The 20,063-nt window shown below is 42.8% G+C and overlaps 1 protein-coding gene across 1 annotated transcript in view; it reads right to left on the bottom strand.

The window, feature by feature from the left end:
• Positions 1-17,693, bottom strand: part of R3HDML (R3H domain containing like) — a 119,553-nt gene extending 101,860 nt beyond the window's left edge. The window contains exons 1-2 of the mRNA XM_063963522.1: positions 17,534-17,693; positions 16,730-17,046 (exon numbers count right to left, since the gene is read on the bottom strand). Of these exons, the coding sequence (XP_063819592.1) occupies positions 16,730-16,984 (255 nt within the window). The 5' untranslated portion in view covers positions 16,985-17,046; positions 17,534-17,693. The remainder of the gene's footprint in view (positions 1-16,729; positions 17,047-17,533) is intronic.
• Positions 17,694-20,063: the final 2,370 nt, after the last annotated feature.

Below are 20,063 nucleotides of genomic sequence, written 5' to 3'. Positions count from 1 at the left end.
TACCCTCCAACTACCTTTTTGGCAGGTACAGTACGCGCAGCGCCTCCAGACCCCTCCCCAATGCACCACACCTCCGCACCTTCCCCTCCACCACATGCGGCACTCCACCCCTCCCCACACGCTGTGCCTCCAGACCCCCTACACCACCCGCTGCTCCCACTCCTCCGCTCCTTCACCACCCACAGCACCTCCAGGCCCCCTCCACCATCCACCCCCCATATATGTCTCCCCCCACACCTACCCCCCTCCACCCGCAGCATCTGCAGACACCCTCCTCCATCCGCGGTCCCCCCCTCACCCACCCCTCACCCACCCATGGCACCCCCGCACCTGCCCCTCCACCACCTGCAGCACCTCCGGACCTCCTTCCCCATCCGCCGCACCACCCGTACCTGCCCCTCCCCTACCCACGGCGCCTCCGGACCCCCTACCCCACCCCTGGCACCCCCGCCCCTTCCCATCCCACAGCACCTCCGGAACCCTTCACCCATCCACAACATCCCTGCACCTGCCCCTCTCCCACCCGTGGCACCCCTGCCCCTCCCCCACCTGCAGTGCCTCCGGACCCCTCCCCCATCTGCAGCCCCCACTCCTCTGCCCCTCCCCCACTCATCTGCCCCTCCCCCACCCGCAGCACCTCCCGAGCCTTCCCCGTCTGGGCCCCCCCCCCGCTTCCACCACCCCTCCACCCGCAGCATCTACAGACACCCTCCCCCATCCGCAGTCCCCACCGCACCCGCTACATTCTGTACATCGTGCCCTGCAGGTGCTGTTCACGCCGTTGCAAGGGGCTGCGCCTCCTTCACCATCGCACGCCCTTTCATTGTGCAATATTTAACCACTAACAAAAGAATGCAGGTAATACTCCATATAATACAAATATTGAACCCCAGAAAGGCATGCAAGGGTTAAGGGGGCGTAGCCCCTTGCGACGGTGTGAAGAGCGCCCATGGGGCGCGATGAAGCACCTAGTATTATAATAATAACAACAACCACAAGTCCCTTACAGTGTTGTTGTGTTGTGCTGCATCAGACCAGTGGTAGTGTCCTGTCCATCAGTCATTCCAGTGACGAGGCAGTCACAGTGGTATACGCTGCTGCTTATGACAGTGTGAAGAGCGCCCGTAGGGCGGGATGAATCACCTAGTATTATTATAATAGCTCCAAATAAAAGGGTTATTATCCAAATTAATTTTACAGGCTTTGCTGTGTGTGTGTGTGTGTGTGTGTGTGTGTGTGTGTTTGTTTGTGTGTGGGTGTGGTTTAGGGGTACGCTATCCTGTGCCACCAATGTTGTGCGTGTATTACATCTGGGCAAATTCTAGCACGTCCCATGTTGTTTGTGCCGCACACTTGTGTCGCTTAGCTTAGTCATACAGCTACCCCATTGCACCTCTTTTTCTTCTTTGCATGATGTGCTGTTTGGGACCTAGTTTTTTTAAGTGCCATCTTGTCTGCAACTGCAGTGCCACTCCTAGATGGGCCAGGTGTTTGTGCCGCACACTTGTGTCACTTAGCTTAGTCATACAGCTACCTCATTGCACGTCTTTTACTTCTTTGCATGATGTGCTGTTTGGGGCCTAGTTTTTTTAAGTGCCATCCTGTTTGTAACTGCAGTGCCACTCCTAGATGGGCCAGGTGTTTGTGCCGCACACTTGTGTCGCTTAGCCATCCAGCTACCTCATTGCACCTCTTTTTTCTTCTTTGAATCATGTGCTGTATGGGGACTAGTTTTTGAATAGTGCCATCTTGTCTGCAACTGCAGTGCCATTCCTAGATGGGCCAAGTGTTTGTGCCGCACGCCTGTGTCGCTTAGCTTAGTCATACAGCCACCTTGGTGCAACTTTTAGGCCTAAAAACAATATTGTGAGGTGTTCAGAATAGACTGGAAATGAGTGGAAGTGAATGATATTGAAGTTAATAATACCGTAGGAGCAAAATTACCCCCAAATTCTGTGATTTTAGCTGTTTTTAAGTTTTTTTCAAAAATCATCCAGATCCAAAACACGAAAGGGTGGTTTTGGCAAAACCAAGCCAAAACCAAAACACGAAAGTGGAATTAGAACCAAAACCAAAACACAAAACACGAAAAGTGCCCACCGCACATCTCTAATTTATAAATAATACTAAATTATACTACTTCCTGTAGTACAGGCTGCAATAACAGTCTGTTCCAACACTACTTTATCTAGAGACGGACGGGTTCAGATTTGCTTAGTTCTTATCCCCAAATTTATCACGATCATATTTATCCAGTTTCATCTTATAGGCTAAAACACGTGAGAGCCGATAGCCAATAGAATGCTGTTTTGAGATACGAGTAAATCCGGGCAAATTCGAACCTGCACATCTGTACTTTTATCACTTAAAAGTTAGTTCAGTCAATTCACAGGCGTCCAAATCTTTTTGAGCTGGAGGCAGAGTAAGTATAACACACACACACACACACACACACACACACACACACACACACACACACACACATTATTGTAAAAGGGGGCTCTACTTAGTGTAATGAGTGAAAGGAGGCTCTACCTGGTGCAGTGTGTAAAATGGGTCTCTACCTGGTGCGCTGTGTAAAAGGGAGCTCTACCTGGTGCAGTGTGTAAAAGGTGCTCTACCTGACATTGTATAAGGGAACTCTACCTGGCATAATGTGTAAAAGGGAGTTCTACCTGGTGCAATGTGTAAAAGGGGGCTCTACCTGGATTAGTGTGAAAATGGGGGCTCTACCTGGTGCAATGTGTAAAAGGGGATTCTTCCTGGTGCAATGTGTAAAAGGGAGCTCTACCTGGTGCAGTGTGGAAAAGGGGGCTCTACCTGGCGCAATGTGTAAAGGGGGCTCTACTTGGCATTGTAAAAGGGGACTCGACCTAGCATAATGTGTAAAATGGGACTCTACCTGGTGTACTGTGTAAAAGGGGCTCTACCTGGCTTTTAAAAAAGTATACTCTACCTGGCATAATGTGTAAAGGGGGGCTCTACCTGGCACAGTGTATAAAAGGGGTCCCTATCTGGCGTAATGTGTAAAAAGAGATCTACCTGGGTAATGTGTATAGGGGAATCTACCTTGTGTAATGTATATAATGGGCTCTGCTCTACTGTGGTGTAATATTTGAAAAGGGGCTCTACCTCGAGTAATATGTAAAAGGGTCTCTACCTGGCATCTTGTATATAAGGGGCTCTACCTGGTGTAATGTGTATACAGTACGTGGCGCTACTGTGTGGCATAATTTGAATAATGGAGACTACGCTGCAACATATTATGAAGTGGTATTATTTTGTGACCACGCCACCCCTATATTTTTGACGCGTGCCTTCAGCGTGCACTGTTCCTATTTTAATTTTTTGAGGGTTGGGCACCAATTCTGTTTCTGGCACAGGGTACCAAAATGTCTAGCTACGGCTCTGGGAAGGGACAGGCAAGCATAGTATGGATATGGTTCACACTTAAGAGCAGCCACTTCTATTTAGCTGTTTGCACCTTTGCACCTGTATACCCTCCCAGTAATAGTAAATTAATTGTGTCACTGCTATGAAGACACAGTCATCTATTTGCATTGCTTAATTGACATTTAAATTTGGATCACAAAAATTAAGAATATTCACATTTGATTTTTAAAGGGGAAGAAAACAGATTTTTGTATTTAACGTCTAATTTTCTTTTGCATTTGTGCCTGTATATCATATTTTACGTGATAAATGCGACTTTCACATTTATTAAAACACCCATCCAGACACTTTATTACAGTATTAATTGGGGGTTAATCATATGCGGTTGGAGTTGCCATCACTGCAGCAGTGATCGACTAGTGTGTACGGGCAATAACTGTCTCAGTTGTTACAACTGCCCCACCTGCAGTGCAGCATGGCTTTGGCATGGTGCACAGCTACTTGCTTTACTCCTAACTCAGAATCAGGCCTATAACGTTGTCTTTATTTTTACATGCATTTTACATCTGCCTAATTTAAAAAAAATGCTTTTAATTCTACCTAAAACCATGTTCGTTGTATTTTGCCCACTAGATGTCCCCACATCATCACAAAGGATGTAAGAGATCATTGCAACAGACTTGAGTGAAAGATACAAGAATTATTTAATTATTAACAGTTTCTTATATAGCGCAGCATATTCCGTTGCACGTTTTTAAGAAATGGGTTCTTAGGGACACAGTAGGCTTTTACATATTTATGTGTTGTAATACTGTCTGCATGAGCGTTTCATACATCACCTTAGAATGATGTATTACGAATATCAGCTAGCTAAAGTACCCTCCGCGATATAAAATTCTCCAATTTCTTTGTTACATCAGCATTATACAACAGTTCTGAAATAATGTAAGCATTGTTCATTTGGGGGTTTATGTATCAAGAAGAGAAAAGAATGGAGAAGTGGACTAGTGAAGAAATTGTACATAGCAACCAATCAGCTTTGAGGTAGCATTTATCAAGTACATTCTTTAAAATGATAGGTAGAAACTGGCTCCTATGGGCTACTTCTCCACTGGTCCACTTCTCCACTCTTCTCCCTTGACAGTGCTGTAACTAGACATATTAGGGCTGTGTGCAAGAAACAGCATTGGCGCCCCCCCCCCCCCCCCCCGATATACAATACAGGACCAGTGGGCGGCGTAGGTATGTGCCAAAAATATAGGGGTGTGGCTTCATGGGGAAGGAACGTTGCCACAAGAGTCCCCCTTTTTACACATTACGGCAGCAGAGTCCCCGTTTTTACACATTACGGTAGGCAAAGTCCCCTTTTTACACATAACAACAGACAGAGTCCCCCTTTTTTACACATTAAGCAGGCAAAGTCCCCCTTTTTTATATATTACAGAAGCGGAGTCCCTCTTTTTACACATTACTGCAGCAGAGTCCCCCTTTTTACACATAAGGCAGGCAGAGAGTGTAAGTATTATACTTTTAAAGAAAAAATGACAAACAAGGACTGCGCTTGTCGCTAACAGATACGTAAGCTGCTATAGGGGTATGGAGGGAATCCACCTTTCCCAATATTACGTTTAGACAAAGACAAAAAAACCCAAGCGCTCCGGTATCTGATAATAACACTTCTACTTGAATTGTTAAATCACACTAGTATCAAATGATTATAGTAGCAGGTAGTGACCATTATTAATCACACATCCATATGGAAGAAAGAGTATTGTTTTATTTTATTTTAAAAATATATCTACACAGAGTAGCACACTTTGTCTGTTACCTATCTATAATAAAGTGGGTCCTAATACCGGTATACTACATATATAACAATACAACATATAACATATAATTTTTAAAAAGTCCAAAAAAGTCCAAGAGAATTTAAAATGGTATCTGAAAAAGTCTAGCACCTTGAGGGATATAAGTGCTTTTATCCCTTCTCTGGTGTATCAAGTGTTAAGTCCAGAATAGGATTTCCCTAAGGACATCATGTGTCCTTTCCATCATTTAGCTTAGCCACTGTGTATATGTATATGTTGCTAGTCTGTTAAGAAATTGTGCCCGTGTATTGGATTAGGTGCTGCTCCTAGTGTAGGTTATAAACCGTGTGCATACTGCACTGCAAACAGCCCTCCCACCGCACAGAGTCATCCGGGTGTTTCCACACAGGAAAGCCGCGGCTAGCGGCTTCCAGCTGACACGCGCAGCGTTACTGAGTAGAACGCTGTGAGACAATAGAGCTGCATTTTGCAGTCATTAAATGTGGGGCCCCGATAACTGGGCATATACCCATATATACATCCCAGTGTGGGAATAGTGATCAGTGCGATACTGAGGAGATACACTATAACGGGATGTTACACTATATGTAAGAGAAAGGACAACACATATATGAATGAATCTCCCATTGTGTGCAGTAAATGCAAACTCTATTGAAAATATATATATGAAAGTGTCATAGAACCTCTAATATATATTATACACGTGTGTGCAATAGGTGCTGACAGGTAAATCAATAGGTGTGGATTATAACCACACAGAAAAAGAGCGTTGCAATTCTAACAATAAAAATTATTTTATATAAAAAAACAAGTGCTCTAATGTCAGCAGTACATTAAAAATACTTTATGTGGGATGTGATATATAAAACTTCCCCATACGTCACATGCATGTATATTTGGTGGTGATACACAAATCATGAATAAGGTTTAATGACATATAGAGTAAAGCATCCTGAATAAATTCACAAATTCAGGTGTCATATATAGAGAGTAGCAGCACAGGGAATTCTCCTAGGAGCAGCAAATTCCTAACAGGAGACACTTAAAGTATGATCCACCACCTGAGTATAACTAGTCAGTGATGCGCACACTGCAAGTATGGGATAAAAATCATAATAGTGGTGGCATATTGAAATTGTAACAGGAGCATTTCACTACTAGATACAAAGGTATCATTATCAGACATAAGGCAACTAGCATTGCTACAGATATTGCAACATTGTTCAGATACTGGAGACAGTGAAGAAACACAACAATTACAGTGACCAAGCTTTTTAATTCACTTTATTATGTTTTCACAATTTATTCACATGCACTATATTTCGCCTATGTTTTAAAGATTTCAATAAAAGTTATATTTTAGATTAGTGGTCATCTATCATGACAGATATTTGACTTTATGAAAATAACACAGTCCGAGTGTGCCCAATATAGGGAATCCCCTTTTTCTTCCTTTTTTGACCTCCTACAGTTATGATATCCCTGGAGCACCTCCCAATAAAAGGCATATATATGCATCATTGAATAAAGGGAAAGAACATAAAATAATACATGAACATAATTAATCAAAATAAATGTCTGTGCGACCCCTCTCTCTTCCTTGAGGTTCTTCTCTCTCCACAGAGGAATGATGTAGCTCTGAGAGTGAACATCAGGTTCTTGGTCACCTCCCTGACTAGGGCCCTTCTCCCCTGATTGCTCAGTTTAGATGGCCGGCCAGCTCTAGGAAGAGTCCTGGTGGTTCCGAACTTCTTCCATTTACGGATGATGGAGGCCACTGTGCTCATTGGGACCTTCAAAGCAGCAGATATTTACCCTTCCCCAGATTTGTGCCTCGAGACAATCCTGTCTCGGAGGTCTAAAGACAAGTCCTTTGACTTCATGCTTGGTTTGTGCTCGGACATGCGCTGTAAAGTGTGGAACCTTATATAGACAGGTGTGTGCCTTTCCAAATCATGTCCAATCAACTGAATTTACCACAGGTGGACTCCAGTTAAGCTGTAGGAACATCTCAAGGATGATCAGTGGAAACAGGATGCACCTGAGCTCAATTCTGAGCTTCATGGCAAAGGCTGTGAATACTTATGTACATGTGATTTCTTTTCTTTTTTTTTAAATAAATTTGCAAAATCTCAAAAAAAAACTTTTTTCACGTTGTCATTAATGGGTATTGTGTGTAGAATTTTGAGGGAAAAATTAATTTGTTCCATTATGGAATAAGGCTGCAACATAACAAAATGTGGAAAAAGTAAAGCGTTTTGAATACTTTCCGGATGCACTGTATATTCAGTTTATACCACTTATGTAATGTTAAATAATGAACACATACATTCATTATAGTGTAGGACTGCTATGCAACTATGAAACTGCCCCTCTACAGACAGCTTGCATCTTGCATGTGTGATGTCAGTTTCCACTACAAAGGATAAATAAAAAGCATATTACAAAGAAGTAGGTGCAATTATATAATATGGGTTGCTCTGTAAATTATAATGATATTTGCAAGTAATAAGTTTGTAAAATGTCTATTGGGGGGGGGGGGGGGGGTCACTTCTGGTAGCACCCTCATTTCCAGTAGCAGCTAGATGTGGATCCAATCCCTTAGGATACTACCTTTGGCTTGTAATCTGATTTGGGAAAATTACGGGTGATTAAGTAATCCTAGTCCTAGTAAACGTTTCAGGAAAGGTGAATGATTTATTGATTGATTGATTGATTGATTGATTGAAACATATGCTGCTGCCATACAATTAGATTCCTTTTTCAGTAAACTCTTGTACTGATAGATAACTAGCAGCAATATAGTGGTAACAATTGTTGCAATCAGATCTTCAGGCTATCTATTCAACAATGTTGAGTGTATATTCAGACACAATTGTTACGATGTAAAGAAAAGAATTAATGGATGTAGAATGCACTCACTCGCTCTGAATTCAAGAGCTATGTTATGTAACGTCTCAGAGTTCCAGGAGCCGATGACAGGTGTTGGTGAAATAATTGATTACCTCTCCGGTAGGTTGGCTGGTCCCGAGCGTCCTCGGGTAAAGCCAGAAAACTCAAATGAAGCTGCAGAATTTTGAAGCACTGGCCGTGCTAGCCGGGGTCCCACTGTTAAACCTGCTGTCCCTGGGCGTGCACCGCCCGTTGCAGTCTGTGGGGAAGAACAGGTGTGTGACTGCTGTTGGAGGGAACCCGCTGCAGAGAGAGTACCTTGGTGGAACGCCTCGATCTCCCTGGACTGGCACCGTCCGTAGGATATGTGGGGGAGAGAGACTGCTGGTGACCACTGGCACTGTGCGGAGAGGAAATTCGGCTGTGTCCTGTCCTGGCTATCGTGCTGATTAATCCCGTGGGAAATGTAGCAGAGCCGTCCGGAGAGTGTCAGAGACAATGATCGGTCAGTGAGGCAACCGGGGGAGGAGTCCTACCGGAGAGGTAATCAATTATTTCACCAACACCTGTCATCGGCTCCTGGAACTCTGAGACGTTACATAACATAGCTCTTGAATTCAGAGCGAGTGAGTGCATTCTACATCCATTAATTCTTTTCTTTACATCGTAACAATTGTGTCTGAATATACACTCAACATTGTTGAATAGATAGCCTGAAGATCTGATTGCAACAATTGTTACCACTATATTGCTGCTAGTTATCTAGCTGACATCTGCAATTTGATGTGAATGTAGAATAGCTCTTGGCAATAGAATTGCAGTGAGGATAAAGGGTTTTATGATAAGATATAGATTTGGTTTATTGTACAATTTTTACTGTATTATAATAATATATTTTTACATTCAAAAAAATCCCCAAGGACACCTTGGTTGTTATTAATTTTAGATCACAGGGTCAGTGAGTGTTGAGCGCTTCTATTCTATATCCACTTTTCTTTAGTTTATCAATCTAGGAGTAACTCACTACTCCTTATAGAAGCGCACACACCTCTGACACTTGGGATCTTATTTTCAAGTTATAAGCTATTTCGCTTAATTTATTAGAGGAATAGAGACACATCGGCGCAGCAAAATTTCTCTTCTTCTTTCTTGTACTGATAGAGTTGTGATATTTTTCTCGCAGTTCCTAACACTACGGGCCTAATTCAGACCTGATCGCTCGCTAGCATTTTTTGCAGCGCTGCGATCAGGTCAGAACTGCGCATGCACCGCAATGCGCAGGCTTGTTGCAGGGGTACAAAGCAGATTGTTGCTGTGCGATGGGTTTTATGAAGAATCCATTCGTACAGCCGATCGCAAGGAGACTGACAGGAAGAGGGCGTTTTTTGGGTGGCAACTGACAGTTTTCAGGGAGTGGTTGGAAAAATGCAGGCGTGTCCAAACGTTTGCAGGGCGGGAGTCTGACGTCAATTTCCGGTCCAGAACTGGCTGAAGTGATCGCAGCGGCTGAGTAAGTCCTGGGCTACTCAGAAACTGCAAAAGATCTTTTTGTACTGCTCGACTGAACATGCATTCGCAGACTTGCACAGCTAAAATACACTCCCCTGTAGGCGGCGACTATCTGATCGCATCGCTGCAAAAAACTGATAGCGAGCGATCAGGTCTGAATTAGGTTCTAAATACCCACAGACTACACAGTAATGTTAGGGACACTTAATACCCCTTTCACACATACATCCTGGGATATTTCCGACAAATTCCAGGACCTCAGCTCAACCCTGGTAAAGAGCAGGGTCATGGACCTGTGACTTTGTTCCTCATAGTTTCCTTTCACACTTACTGTACCAAAAACCTGGATCAATGCACATTCACATTCAAAAACCCAGGTTTTTGATGTATGTATGAAAGAGGTATAAATGGAGATTGTCTACCACTATAGAGCACCGCCTCTTCAGGGCAGTGTTTCACAACTAGTCCTAAGAACCCCAAATGGGATACATTTAAGTTGCCGGCTGTCAGGATCCTGGCGGTCAGGATACCGATGCCGGAATCCCGATAGCCGGCAGTGTTGCCAGCCGGAATACCGGCGCTACAGGACTATTCCCACTTGTCGACACCCATAGAGTGGGAATCCTGTGTTGAGCACAGCAAGACACCGAGCCCAAAGTGTGGCGAGCGCATTCGTCCCGCTGTCGGCATACTAGAGGCCAGGATGCTGCTGTCGATATATTGACAGCCGGCATCCCGGCCGCTGGTAAAACATACTTAATCCACCCAAATAGGTCATATTATACTGTAAGTACTGTGTTCAGGATAAGGTGGGATAAATATAAGCATGCAGTCATATAGATTACTTCATCTGTTTCTTGTTTGGGATATCTAGCAGAAAACATGATAACTATTTATTTAAATCAAGCAATAGTTGGAAAAACAAAACATTAAACTTTTTTTTCTGTGCAACCAGCAGCCACGTCAGTCAGTACTACCAAAATATCAGATACATTTTTTTACTAACACATACATGCCTAACATATACTGTAGATAACACATTGTTTCATCTGATAAAAAGCAACTATAGGAGGGCACAAGCCATTTCACAAACTAAGCACTGTCCACATGTATGTTGGCTGGTCAGATGGATTCAGTATAATTTACCGGTAGGTGGGATGGCGGCTGTCAATATCCCGAATGCCGGCAGCGCGGCAAGCGCAAAGAATCCCCTTGCTGGCTCACTGCACACGTCATGCTGCCAGCTCTGTGGCTTGCTGCACTTGCCAAAGGATCTATTCCCACTCTATGAGTGTCGGAGACACCCATGAGTGGGAATAGTCCTGTTGAACCGGGATTCTGGCTGGCGGCATTGTCGGTTGTCTGGATTCCAGCGTCAGTATCCTGATCGCTGGGATCCCGACAGCCGGCACATGAAACACACCCCGGTCAGATATGAGTGAAGGCTTTCAGGATAGAAGAGTATGCCTTGGTTCTGTTACGTACTCATGATTAACTCCAAGGGATGTGACACCAGTGTATTTTGAAAATCTGAAGTCAATGGGCGTATCACTGGGTATCACTAGAACAAACATGTTCCTCGGATGTAAAGTTAAGTTGTTTCAGATCTTATTCAGGCCCTAATTTTTGTAAGAAACAAAAGAGAAATGTGGAAAGGGGAAAAGGAGCTTATGGTGAATTGTGGTGTATATATTGTTACATGGTGACATTTATATGAGCAGGTGTTTAATAAAATCAAAACAAAACAAACGTGAACAGGAAGTGGACAAGAAGCATAAAATGATAAAGGGGAGGTTACGCGGCTTTATTCCGTGATTAACATGTTCAGGGCTGGCTTCAGGGATTCTGTATAATGAAGGGCTTGAGAGCAGAAAGCACAAAATGTGCAGATTGAAAGATGTTTAATTTGGCTGGTCACATGGGAACAGACAATTGGCTTAATTCAGAGTTTATCGCAGCAGCAAATTTGTTAGCAGTTGGGCAAAACCATGGGGGTCATTCCGGGTTGTTCGCTCGTTGCCGATTTTCGCTATGCTGCGATTTGTTGCTAACTGCGCATGCGCATGGTACGTAGCATGCATGCGCTAAGTTAATTAACACAAAACTTAGTAGATTTGCTGGTGTTCGAGCGACGATTTTCAGTCGCACTGCTGATCGGTGAATGAGTGACAGGAAAGGGGCGTTTCTGGGTGGTAACTGAGCGTTTTCCGGGAGTGTGCTAAAAAACGCAGGCGTGTCAGGGAAAAACGCGGGAGTGTCTGGAGAAACAGGGGAGTGGCTGGCCGAACGCAGGGCGTGTTTGTGACGTCAAACCAGGAACTAAATGGACTGAGCTGATCGCAATCTAGGAGTAGGTCTGGAGCTACTCAGATACTGCAAAGAATTATTTAGTAGCAGTTCTGCTAATCTTTCGTTCGCAATTCTGCTATGCTAAGATACACTCCCAGAGGGCGGCGGCCTAGCGTGTGCAATGCTAAAAGCAGCTAGCGAGCGATCAACTCGGAATGAGGGCCCATGTGCACTGCAGGGAGGCAGATTTACCATTTGCAGTGAGAGTTAGATATAGGTGCCGTGTGTTCAAACTGAAATCTAAATTGCAGTGTAAAAATAAAGCATCCAGTATTTACCCTGCACAGAAACAATATAACCCACCCAAATCTAACTCTCTCTGCAAATGTTATATCTATCCCCCCCCCCCCCCCCCCCCCCTGCAGTGCTCAAGGTTTTACCCAACTGCTAACAAATTTGCTGCTGCGATCAACTCTGAATTACCCCCGATGGCTATATACTAGGGGCCGGATATAATGAGGTCTGAGTTGGCGGAGGCGCAGGTTCCTGGCCGAACTTGGACGTTTTTTTAAAGTAGCACTCATGTACAAGGCAAAATCATTCCTTGTAAATGACTGCCGCTTTCAATATAGTCAGTGTTTGGCCAGGAACCCGCACCTCTGCCAACTCAGACTTCAATACATCCGGCCCTTGTATGTGCAGTGCAAAACACAAAAAATACTTCTGCAAAACTGACTTATATTCATCTTTGCACCAGCCCTACATGTTTAAAAGTAAGGCAAAAAACAAAACATTCACATTATTTTAGAATAAATGTATAAAATATTTTTGTCTGCTAGTTGAAAAAATAACAATAACGGTTTAACACACTCTTGAATCACTTTTAAACATCAACTTTCACGTCACGTTATAGGTCATGTAAAATTAAAATATCAATGCAGCATTTTTGTATGTACAGAGGAAATTAAGGGGATAATTCATATCTGATTACTGGGCAGCACTTTTTGCAGTCCTGCGATCAGAAAGTCGCTGCCTACAGGGGGAGTGTATTTTAGCTGTGCAGGTGTGCGTTCACATGTGTAGCAGAGCTGCACAAACTGATTTTGTGCAGTCTCTGCGCAGCCCAGGACTTACTCAGCCGCTGCGATCACATCAGGCTGACCGGGGCCGAAGCTGACGTCAGACACCCTCCCTGAAAACGCCTGATCCCGCCTGCGTTTTCCCTGACACTCCCAGAAAACGGTCAGTTGCCACCCACAAATGGCCTCTTCCTGTCAATCTCCTTGCCATCACCCGTGTGAATGGATTTTTCGCACCATCACATCGCAGGGCGCCGATGCCCGTTGCAGCCGTGTAACGTGCCGGCACAGTGTGATGCATACATAAGCGCAGTTTGGATCTGATTGACCGCTGTGTGAAAACACGCAGCAGTGATCAGACCTGAATTTCCCTCTCAGTACCTTTTAAGCATGCATCTGATAGCTATGGGGTAGATTCAGAGGTAGACACTGTAGCAGCAACTGTGCTAAATTATGCTAAAGCCACAGAAGGCTTTTTAAGTACCACCCACTGCTGGCTTGTCTTATCAGCTGCTGCGTCCGGAGACGCATTATCGGATCACCTCTGTGTGATCATCAGACATGTGAGTAAACCTCAAGTTACTCAGGATGTCTGGTGAAATCGCGCTGCCGAAGCCAATGAAACTACGTTCTGCCACTGGCTTCGACACACCCAGAAAACGGGGACAACACACCCCATGTGCTGGGATGCTTCTTGCCACCGTCCCCAAACAGCAGCATGTCAAGCATCAGTCCCAGATCTGCCCTTGCGCAGATCTGGAAACATCGTCAAATAGCAAAAAAAATTGCAATAGTGGTCACCTCTAAATCAGCCCCTATTATCTCAGTTGGGCACCTACTTTATGATGATGTAATAGAACTGTATGAATATGTCCAGTCTATAGGTCATTTGGGGGTATAGTGTCTGTATGAATTATTTCATGATAATGTGCAATGGTCTGGTCATTTGCGGAAGTACAGTGTCCTATATCTGTGCAATAAAATGTTAATAATTTGCCCAGTCTTCAAGTAATCTTAGGCAGGGTACACATTAGAGCATTGTAATGACAAATTGTGCATATCGTCTGATGTGTGTGCCTGATTGCACACTCCTGCGGGTCACATGCAACATCTTCTGAGGATATTGTGTGCAACCTGGTGCAGTATAATGAAGAATGGAAAGAGATGTTGTTCCGTCATTCATTACATCATGTAATGTGTACTGGCAATTTGATATAGCCTGGGGCGAATGGAAATCGCCCCAAGCATCGTCACGATTGCCGGTTGTGCAGGTGTGTACCCGGCTTTAGGATTAAAGTGTCTTATGTCTGTATAATATACAATAGAATTGCATCATCGATTTCATGATCAATGGCCAAGTGATGTTGGAAGGGGTTGGGTATGAAATGTCTTGCTATTTCACCTGTTGACATTCTGAGAATGTCGACATGTCGCCTGTTATTATGAATATTGACATTGTAATTGTCGACCATTTGATTACATAATTGTTGGAAGGTGTTATGTTGGCTTATTGTATGTTAGACAATCACAATGAGAATATGCACAATGTGTAATGTTGACACTGAACATGTTGATGTGTTCATGATGTTGACACTGACCATGTCGATGTTATGTTGACATCATTAGAATGTTGACATACTGGTTTTCTTCTTATTCTATCCATAAACCCTAAACGCTAACCTTAAGTATCTTGTAAATGTCGGCATTATGTCAATGCTGACATTTTACAGGTGTTGACAGTTTAACCATTAATGTCAATCTTCTGCATGTTGACCTGGTCATTGGCGACATGGTGACTGCATACCACAGTACCCTATATCGACATAAAATGTAATAGTTTTATATTGTCATCATATCCAGGCTTAGGTCAGGTCAGGGAAGGAAATATAGGAGGAAATCCAATTACCCGCGGTACATTATGATATAGCCTGGGGCGATCTTATTACCCCCAATAAGCCGGCATGACCTGTGGCTTATCTGTATTTTTCCTCTACCGCTCCACCATCATGTAACCGCTGCCCTGGCTTCCCCGATTCACTCATCCTCACTTCAGTCCCAGCCTGCTGCTGCGGCAGGCATGGGACACTGATAGGTCACCACGGCTTATCAGGGATTTTGTTTCACCTGCCTCAGGCAGGCGAAACCAAATCCCTGGAAACAGCCTCATTTTTAAGTGAAAACGGGGCTGTTTCTCAAGAAAATACAAAGGTTTCACTGAACCTGTGTGTTTTCTGGAGGAAAGCTGGTTTTTATGGGCAATCCTAATTGGATAACCTGTAAAATATCATCAGCGAAACATCAGAAAAAAGTGTAAAGAAAACTGAAATTTTTCACACTTGATGGGGTAACTTTACTAAGATGGGAGTTCTATTTAGGATGGGATGTTGCCCATAGCAACCAACCAGGTATTATCTTCTAGAAGGGGCTAGATACATGAGAAGTAGAATCTGATTGATTGCTATGGGCAATATCCCATCTTAAATAGAACTCCCATCTTAGTAAATTTACTCCGATATTTTTTCTCCACTAATAGGATACCACCCATAATGTCCTTTAGAATAACTGCAAAAAGTGTAGTAGATCTGAATCTGTGAAGAAATACTGGACTGAAGGGCTTGTGTAGTATTCTGTGTGCTTTCATGGGACATATATATGAAAATTGGGCTGCGGTCAATTTCCTACAATCAAAATCCTGACGGCCAAAATACCAACAACCATTGACCACTGGTCAAAATACCGACAAGGTAAAAATCCCGACATGTTCAAAATACCAACATTTAAAATACAGACAAGGCCAAAATACCGACATTTAAAATGTCGACAGGTCAAAAAGTCGACATGAGGTTTTCATGATTTTTTAATTGAAACCGACTTGTTCATACTTTACCATCCCAGTGGACCTGGAGGGGGAATATAATAGTGTGCGGAGCACAGAGAGGCATCATGCCCGAACCACGAGGGGACGTGGTACACTTTACACACACAAAAACAATGAAAACTTGTGTTGACTTTTTGACCTGTCGACATTTTAAATGTCGGTATTTTGACCTTGTCTGTATTTTGACCTTGTCTGTATTTTAAATGTTGGTATTTTAACCTTGTTGGTATTTTGACCTTGTCGGTATTTTAACCGTCAGTCAATAGCTGTCGGTATTTTAACTGTCAGAATTTTGATTGTAGGTATTTCATACTAAACCCATGAAAATGATAACAAACTTGTGTATAAAGTGCCTTAGTGGGGGAAATGGAAGTTAATGGGGAAGTAGTGACATATTTAAGCTAACATGATGGAATACTATTAGACATCTGTCAAATGCTAGACCACATTTTGGGATACTAAAGACATACACAAATATTGTATACAGGAGTGCTGCTGTAAGTTCTATAACACTACACTGTAATAAATATCTGGATTGAATGGAAGGGTTCTTTATTTGCATGCCTGGTAAAATAGGTGGTGACACTGTAGTTTCTTTAGTACAGGAATTTTGCTATGCACACATACTGTACAGTACATTACAGAAAAACAATGGTAAACTCATCTGTGTGTATATTGTGCTGGACTATTATGCAACTGACTGCAGAGTGTATGCAAGTGTACGGTGGTGGTAAAATGATTGAAGGAAATGACAACTTGACAGCAGATCACAGACAGTATACATTTAAAGTAAGTGGACTGAATTCACACTACTGTACAGTACATCAGCTGTATTCCAGCCTGCACCCTGCGGTACTTACCATGTATTCCATATTAGCAGCTGGAGGAAACACTTTGGACCGCACCTGATTGTGATAGTCCAACAAGGCACTCATGTCTCTGGAAGATATGTAGCGTTTCCGCCTGTTTCTAGGAGTCCCAGTGCCAAACATGAGATCACTTTCAGTACTGTTGGAAGGATGCAGCAGTTCAGTAGCGCTGGCCAGCACAAAGGAACTAGACAGCTGTATAATCCACAGAAGCAAGCCAGGGAGGTACGGGTTGATTAATGTCATATCTTTTACTGTGGAAAGTCTGATAGCTACCAATTGTTCCGTCTTCTTTCAAAAATCCTTATCTAAAAATGTATTATCCAATGAATGAAATATCATTACTTTACTATTAAGGCCATAAATTACTATTCCACAAACATAAGTCATTTTATATTGTGTTTATTTTTTTTTTACATATTTGTTTGCTAAACATGCATTTCGAAATAAATAATAGAATTAATATTCCATTTGTAAAACGTCATTAAACATTAGAGATCCAGTTGTTGATTTTAAAAGATTATCTAGAAATATTTTTTGTTACTGTAAAATATTTATTATATGAACAATATAATCGTATTTAATGAATAAATGCAATGTCAGTATAAAAATATATGTTTAGGAGAAATAATATCACTCAGTATACCAATAAATACTAGATTAGCACTAGAATGAAACTTGCCGTGTCAGAAAAGAATTTATATTCAGAATATTTACACGATACAGTAGCAGGACATGGATGGATAGGATATATATTCATAACTTTGTAAGTAGATAGTAGAGTGATCTACATACCTGAGCCTGTGAGCAAGGAACAGCTGAGAAATGTTTGCAGTAGACTGAAAGAGTGACCTTTGCAAGCAACCTGCTCATCCACAAGAGCAGAGAACTTTAACTAGGACAAATCCTACATGTCTTTGATGGCATCTGAAACTGAATCTGCATCTTAACTCTTCCCCCGGGGAATGTCTTGAAGTTGGAAAGAAGATGTGATAGGTGATTTACTGCCTGTTCAATGTTAACAAACACACACACACACACACACACACACACACACACACACACACACACACACACACACGCACCAAGATTCTGCTAGAGTAGTAATCAGTATGTAGTAGAGAAAGGACTGAGATTCATTTGAAATGCAGCAATATTCCACCAGAATAAAGTTAAATCCTTTGTTGTACTCACTTCAATTTTTTTTTTATAACTGTCGTACTTCCCCTTAAATGACCCTAATATCTTTTTAAGCCTATTTTGATACAGCATATCCAAATATCCTCTAAATGGAAACCAAAGGATTTGTAAATATCTACGTAAGAAAACCTTGGCAGACTGAATCGTCCCCGCTTGAATATTTATAGATTATTTTTCGTAAAGTACATTGATATATTTTGGTTGTTATCTAGAAAATACAGCTATTTCCTTAGATAAAATCTTCCATGTTTTGTGACAAGTGTTCTTGTAATATTTCCAGATTTATCAATAAAACTTACAGAAATCTACATATTTCATTTATATATGTACTAAATACATTTTAAAGTCTGCATGAAAAGCAGAACACAGTGGGGTGACAAGCCAAATAATGTTCCCCAAACTACAATCTCATACGTTTTCATACAGTTCTCGTAAAAATGTATTCATATGTTTTATAATTTAGAAAATAAGTTATCCACCACAAATTATGAAGCATCCTGAGAGCAACTGGGGCCAAATTGTTGGTAAGACCTATTAATTCCTCTTTATTGTTCCCCATCGGATAGAACAAAGGTTAATTTTACAGGGCTGTGGAATTGATGCCTCTTTTTAGACTCCTGCGGACTACAATTCAACTGGACCATATTGCTGACAGTGTCATGGTTGCCACTATATATATATCGGTATGCGGTTAGCATACCAATCGTTGGGATCCCAGCTGTCACAATACCGATGCCGGGATCCCGACAGGGACACCATCCCGCTGCTGGTATACCGGCGAGGTAGGTGATTCCCCCTCTATGGGTGTCCATGACACCCACAGAGGGAAAATAGACCCTGTGGCGAGCGTAGCTTGCCGCCGAGCCTGCAGCGTGGTGAGCTCAGTGAGCCACAAGGGGCTTCGTTGCGCCTCACCCACTGCTGCCATTCTACCGCTTGGGATGGCGATGACGGTATACTCACATTCGGCATCCCGAGTGGCGGTAAATCATACCGAACCCTATATATCTATATTCCTTATTATACTTTGAACTGTATATAAAGATATTATAAGTCAACGATAAGTGGTTATAGATCCTAATTTCCTTAAAACATTACAGTAGGGTAAGCCTTATTCCGTTTAATACAGATTTTGAGCATTGAAGTAACATCAGATTAATCTTTTATATAGATATTATTTTTTAACAGTTTCCATTTTTTTTTTACATAACATATATTTCTAATGTTGCATTACCAAATATAAACACCATGTGGTGTTGCAGTGACATTGCTTCAAACCATATATTCACTGTACAAAACACCTTGTGTAGACCTCTTTTGTCACTAACATAGGGGTATCTGCTAAAGGTCCGTTTTGGGTTCTTGGTCATTTGCAGTCAGTTTTGCAAACCGACCATTAACTAAAGTCAAAACCGACAGCAAAATGACCATAAAAACTACTCTAGAACAGCAATTGATTTCCTCACATAGAGAAGAATAGGATCCACAGACTTCCTAATGGTCAGTTTTTAAACTGACAGCAAAACGACATCAAACCTGCGCAAACTATAGACCTGTCTGAGAAAGGCAGTACGGGAGAAGCACGGCACAGATCACTGTGATCTGTGCAGGTTTTGTTAGGTTGAAATGCTTAGTTATCTGTGCAGTGCTTCTGTTTGGGTGGGTTTGCCGTCATTTTTTAACTTCTATTTGCTGTGGGTTTAGAACTGACTGATCAAAACTGACAGCTTTTATAGCTGCAAAAACCGGGTGTGGTATGGTATGCCGGTGGCCGGGCTCCCGGCGACCAGCATACCGGCGCCGGAAGGCCGACTGCCGGCATACCGACAGCATGGTGAGCGCAAATGAGCCCCTTGCGGGCTCCCTGCGCTCGCCACGCTGCGGGCACGGTGGCGCGCTCCGCTATTTATTCTCCCTCCAGGGGGGTCGTGGACCCCCATGAGGGTGAAAAACTGTCGGTATGCCGGCTGTCGAGATTCCGGCGCCAGTATACTGTGCGCCGGTATCCCGACAGTCGGCAACCTGAAGACCACCCGCAAAAAACTACTGACCGATGATTTGCATCAAGTAACTGCATTTTATATCTGTTATAACAGCTTATAGTTATAGTGCCAAAGTATAATGA

This window comes from Pseudophryne corroboree, chromosome 3, assembly GCF_028390025.1.
Source record: "Pseudophryne corroboree isolate aPseCor3 chromosome 3, aPseCor3.hap2, whole genome shotgun sequence".
In the NCBI taxonomy this organism is placed as follows: domain Eukaryota; kingdom Metazoa; phylum Chordata; class Amphibia; order Anura; family Myobatrachidae; genus Pseudophryne; species Pseudophryne corroboree.
This window is presented reverse-complemented; position numbering and strand designations above follow the sequence as displayed.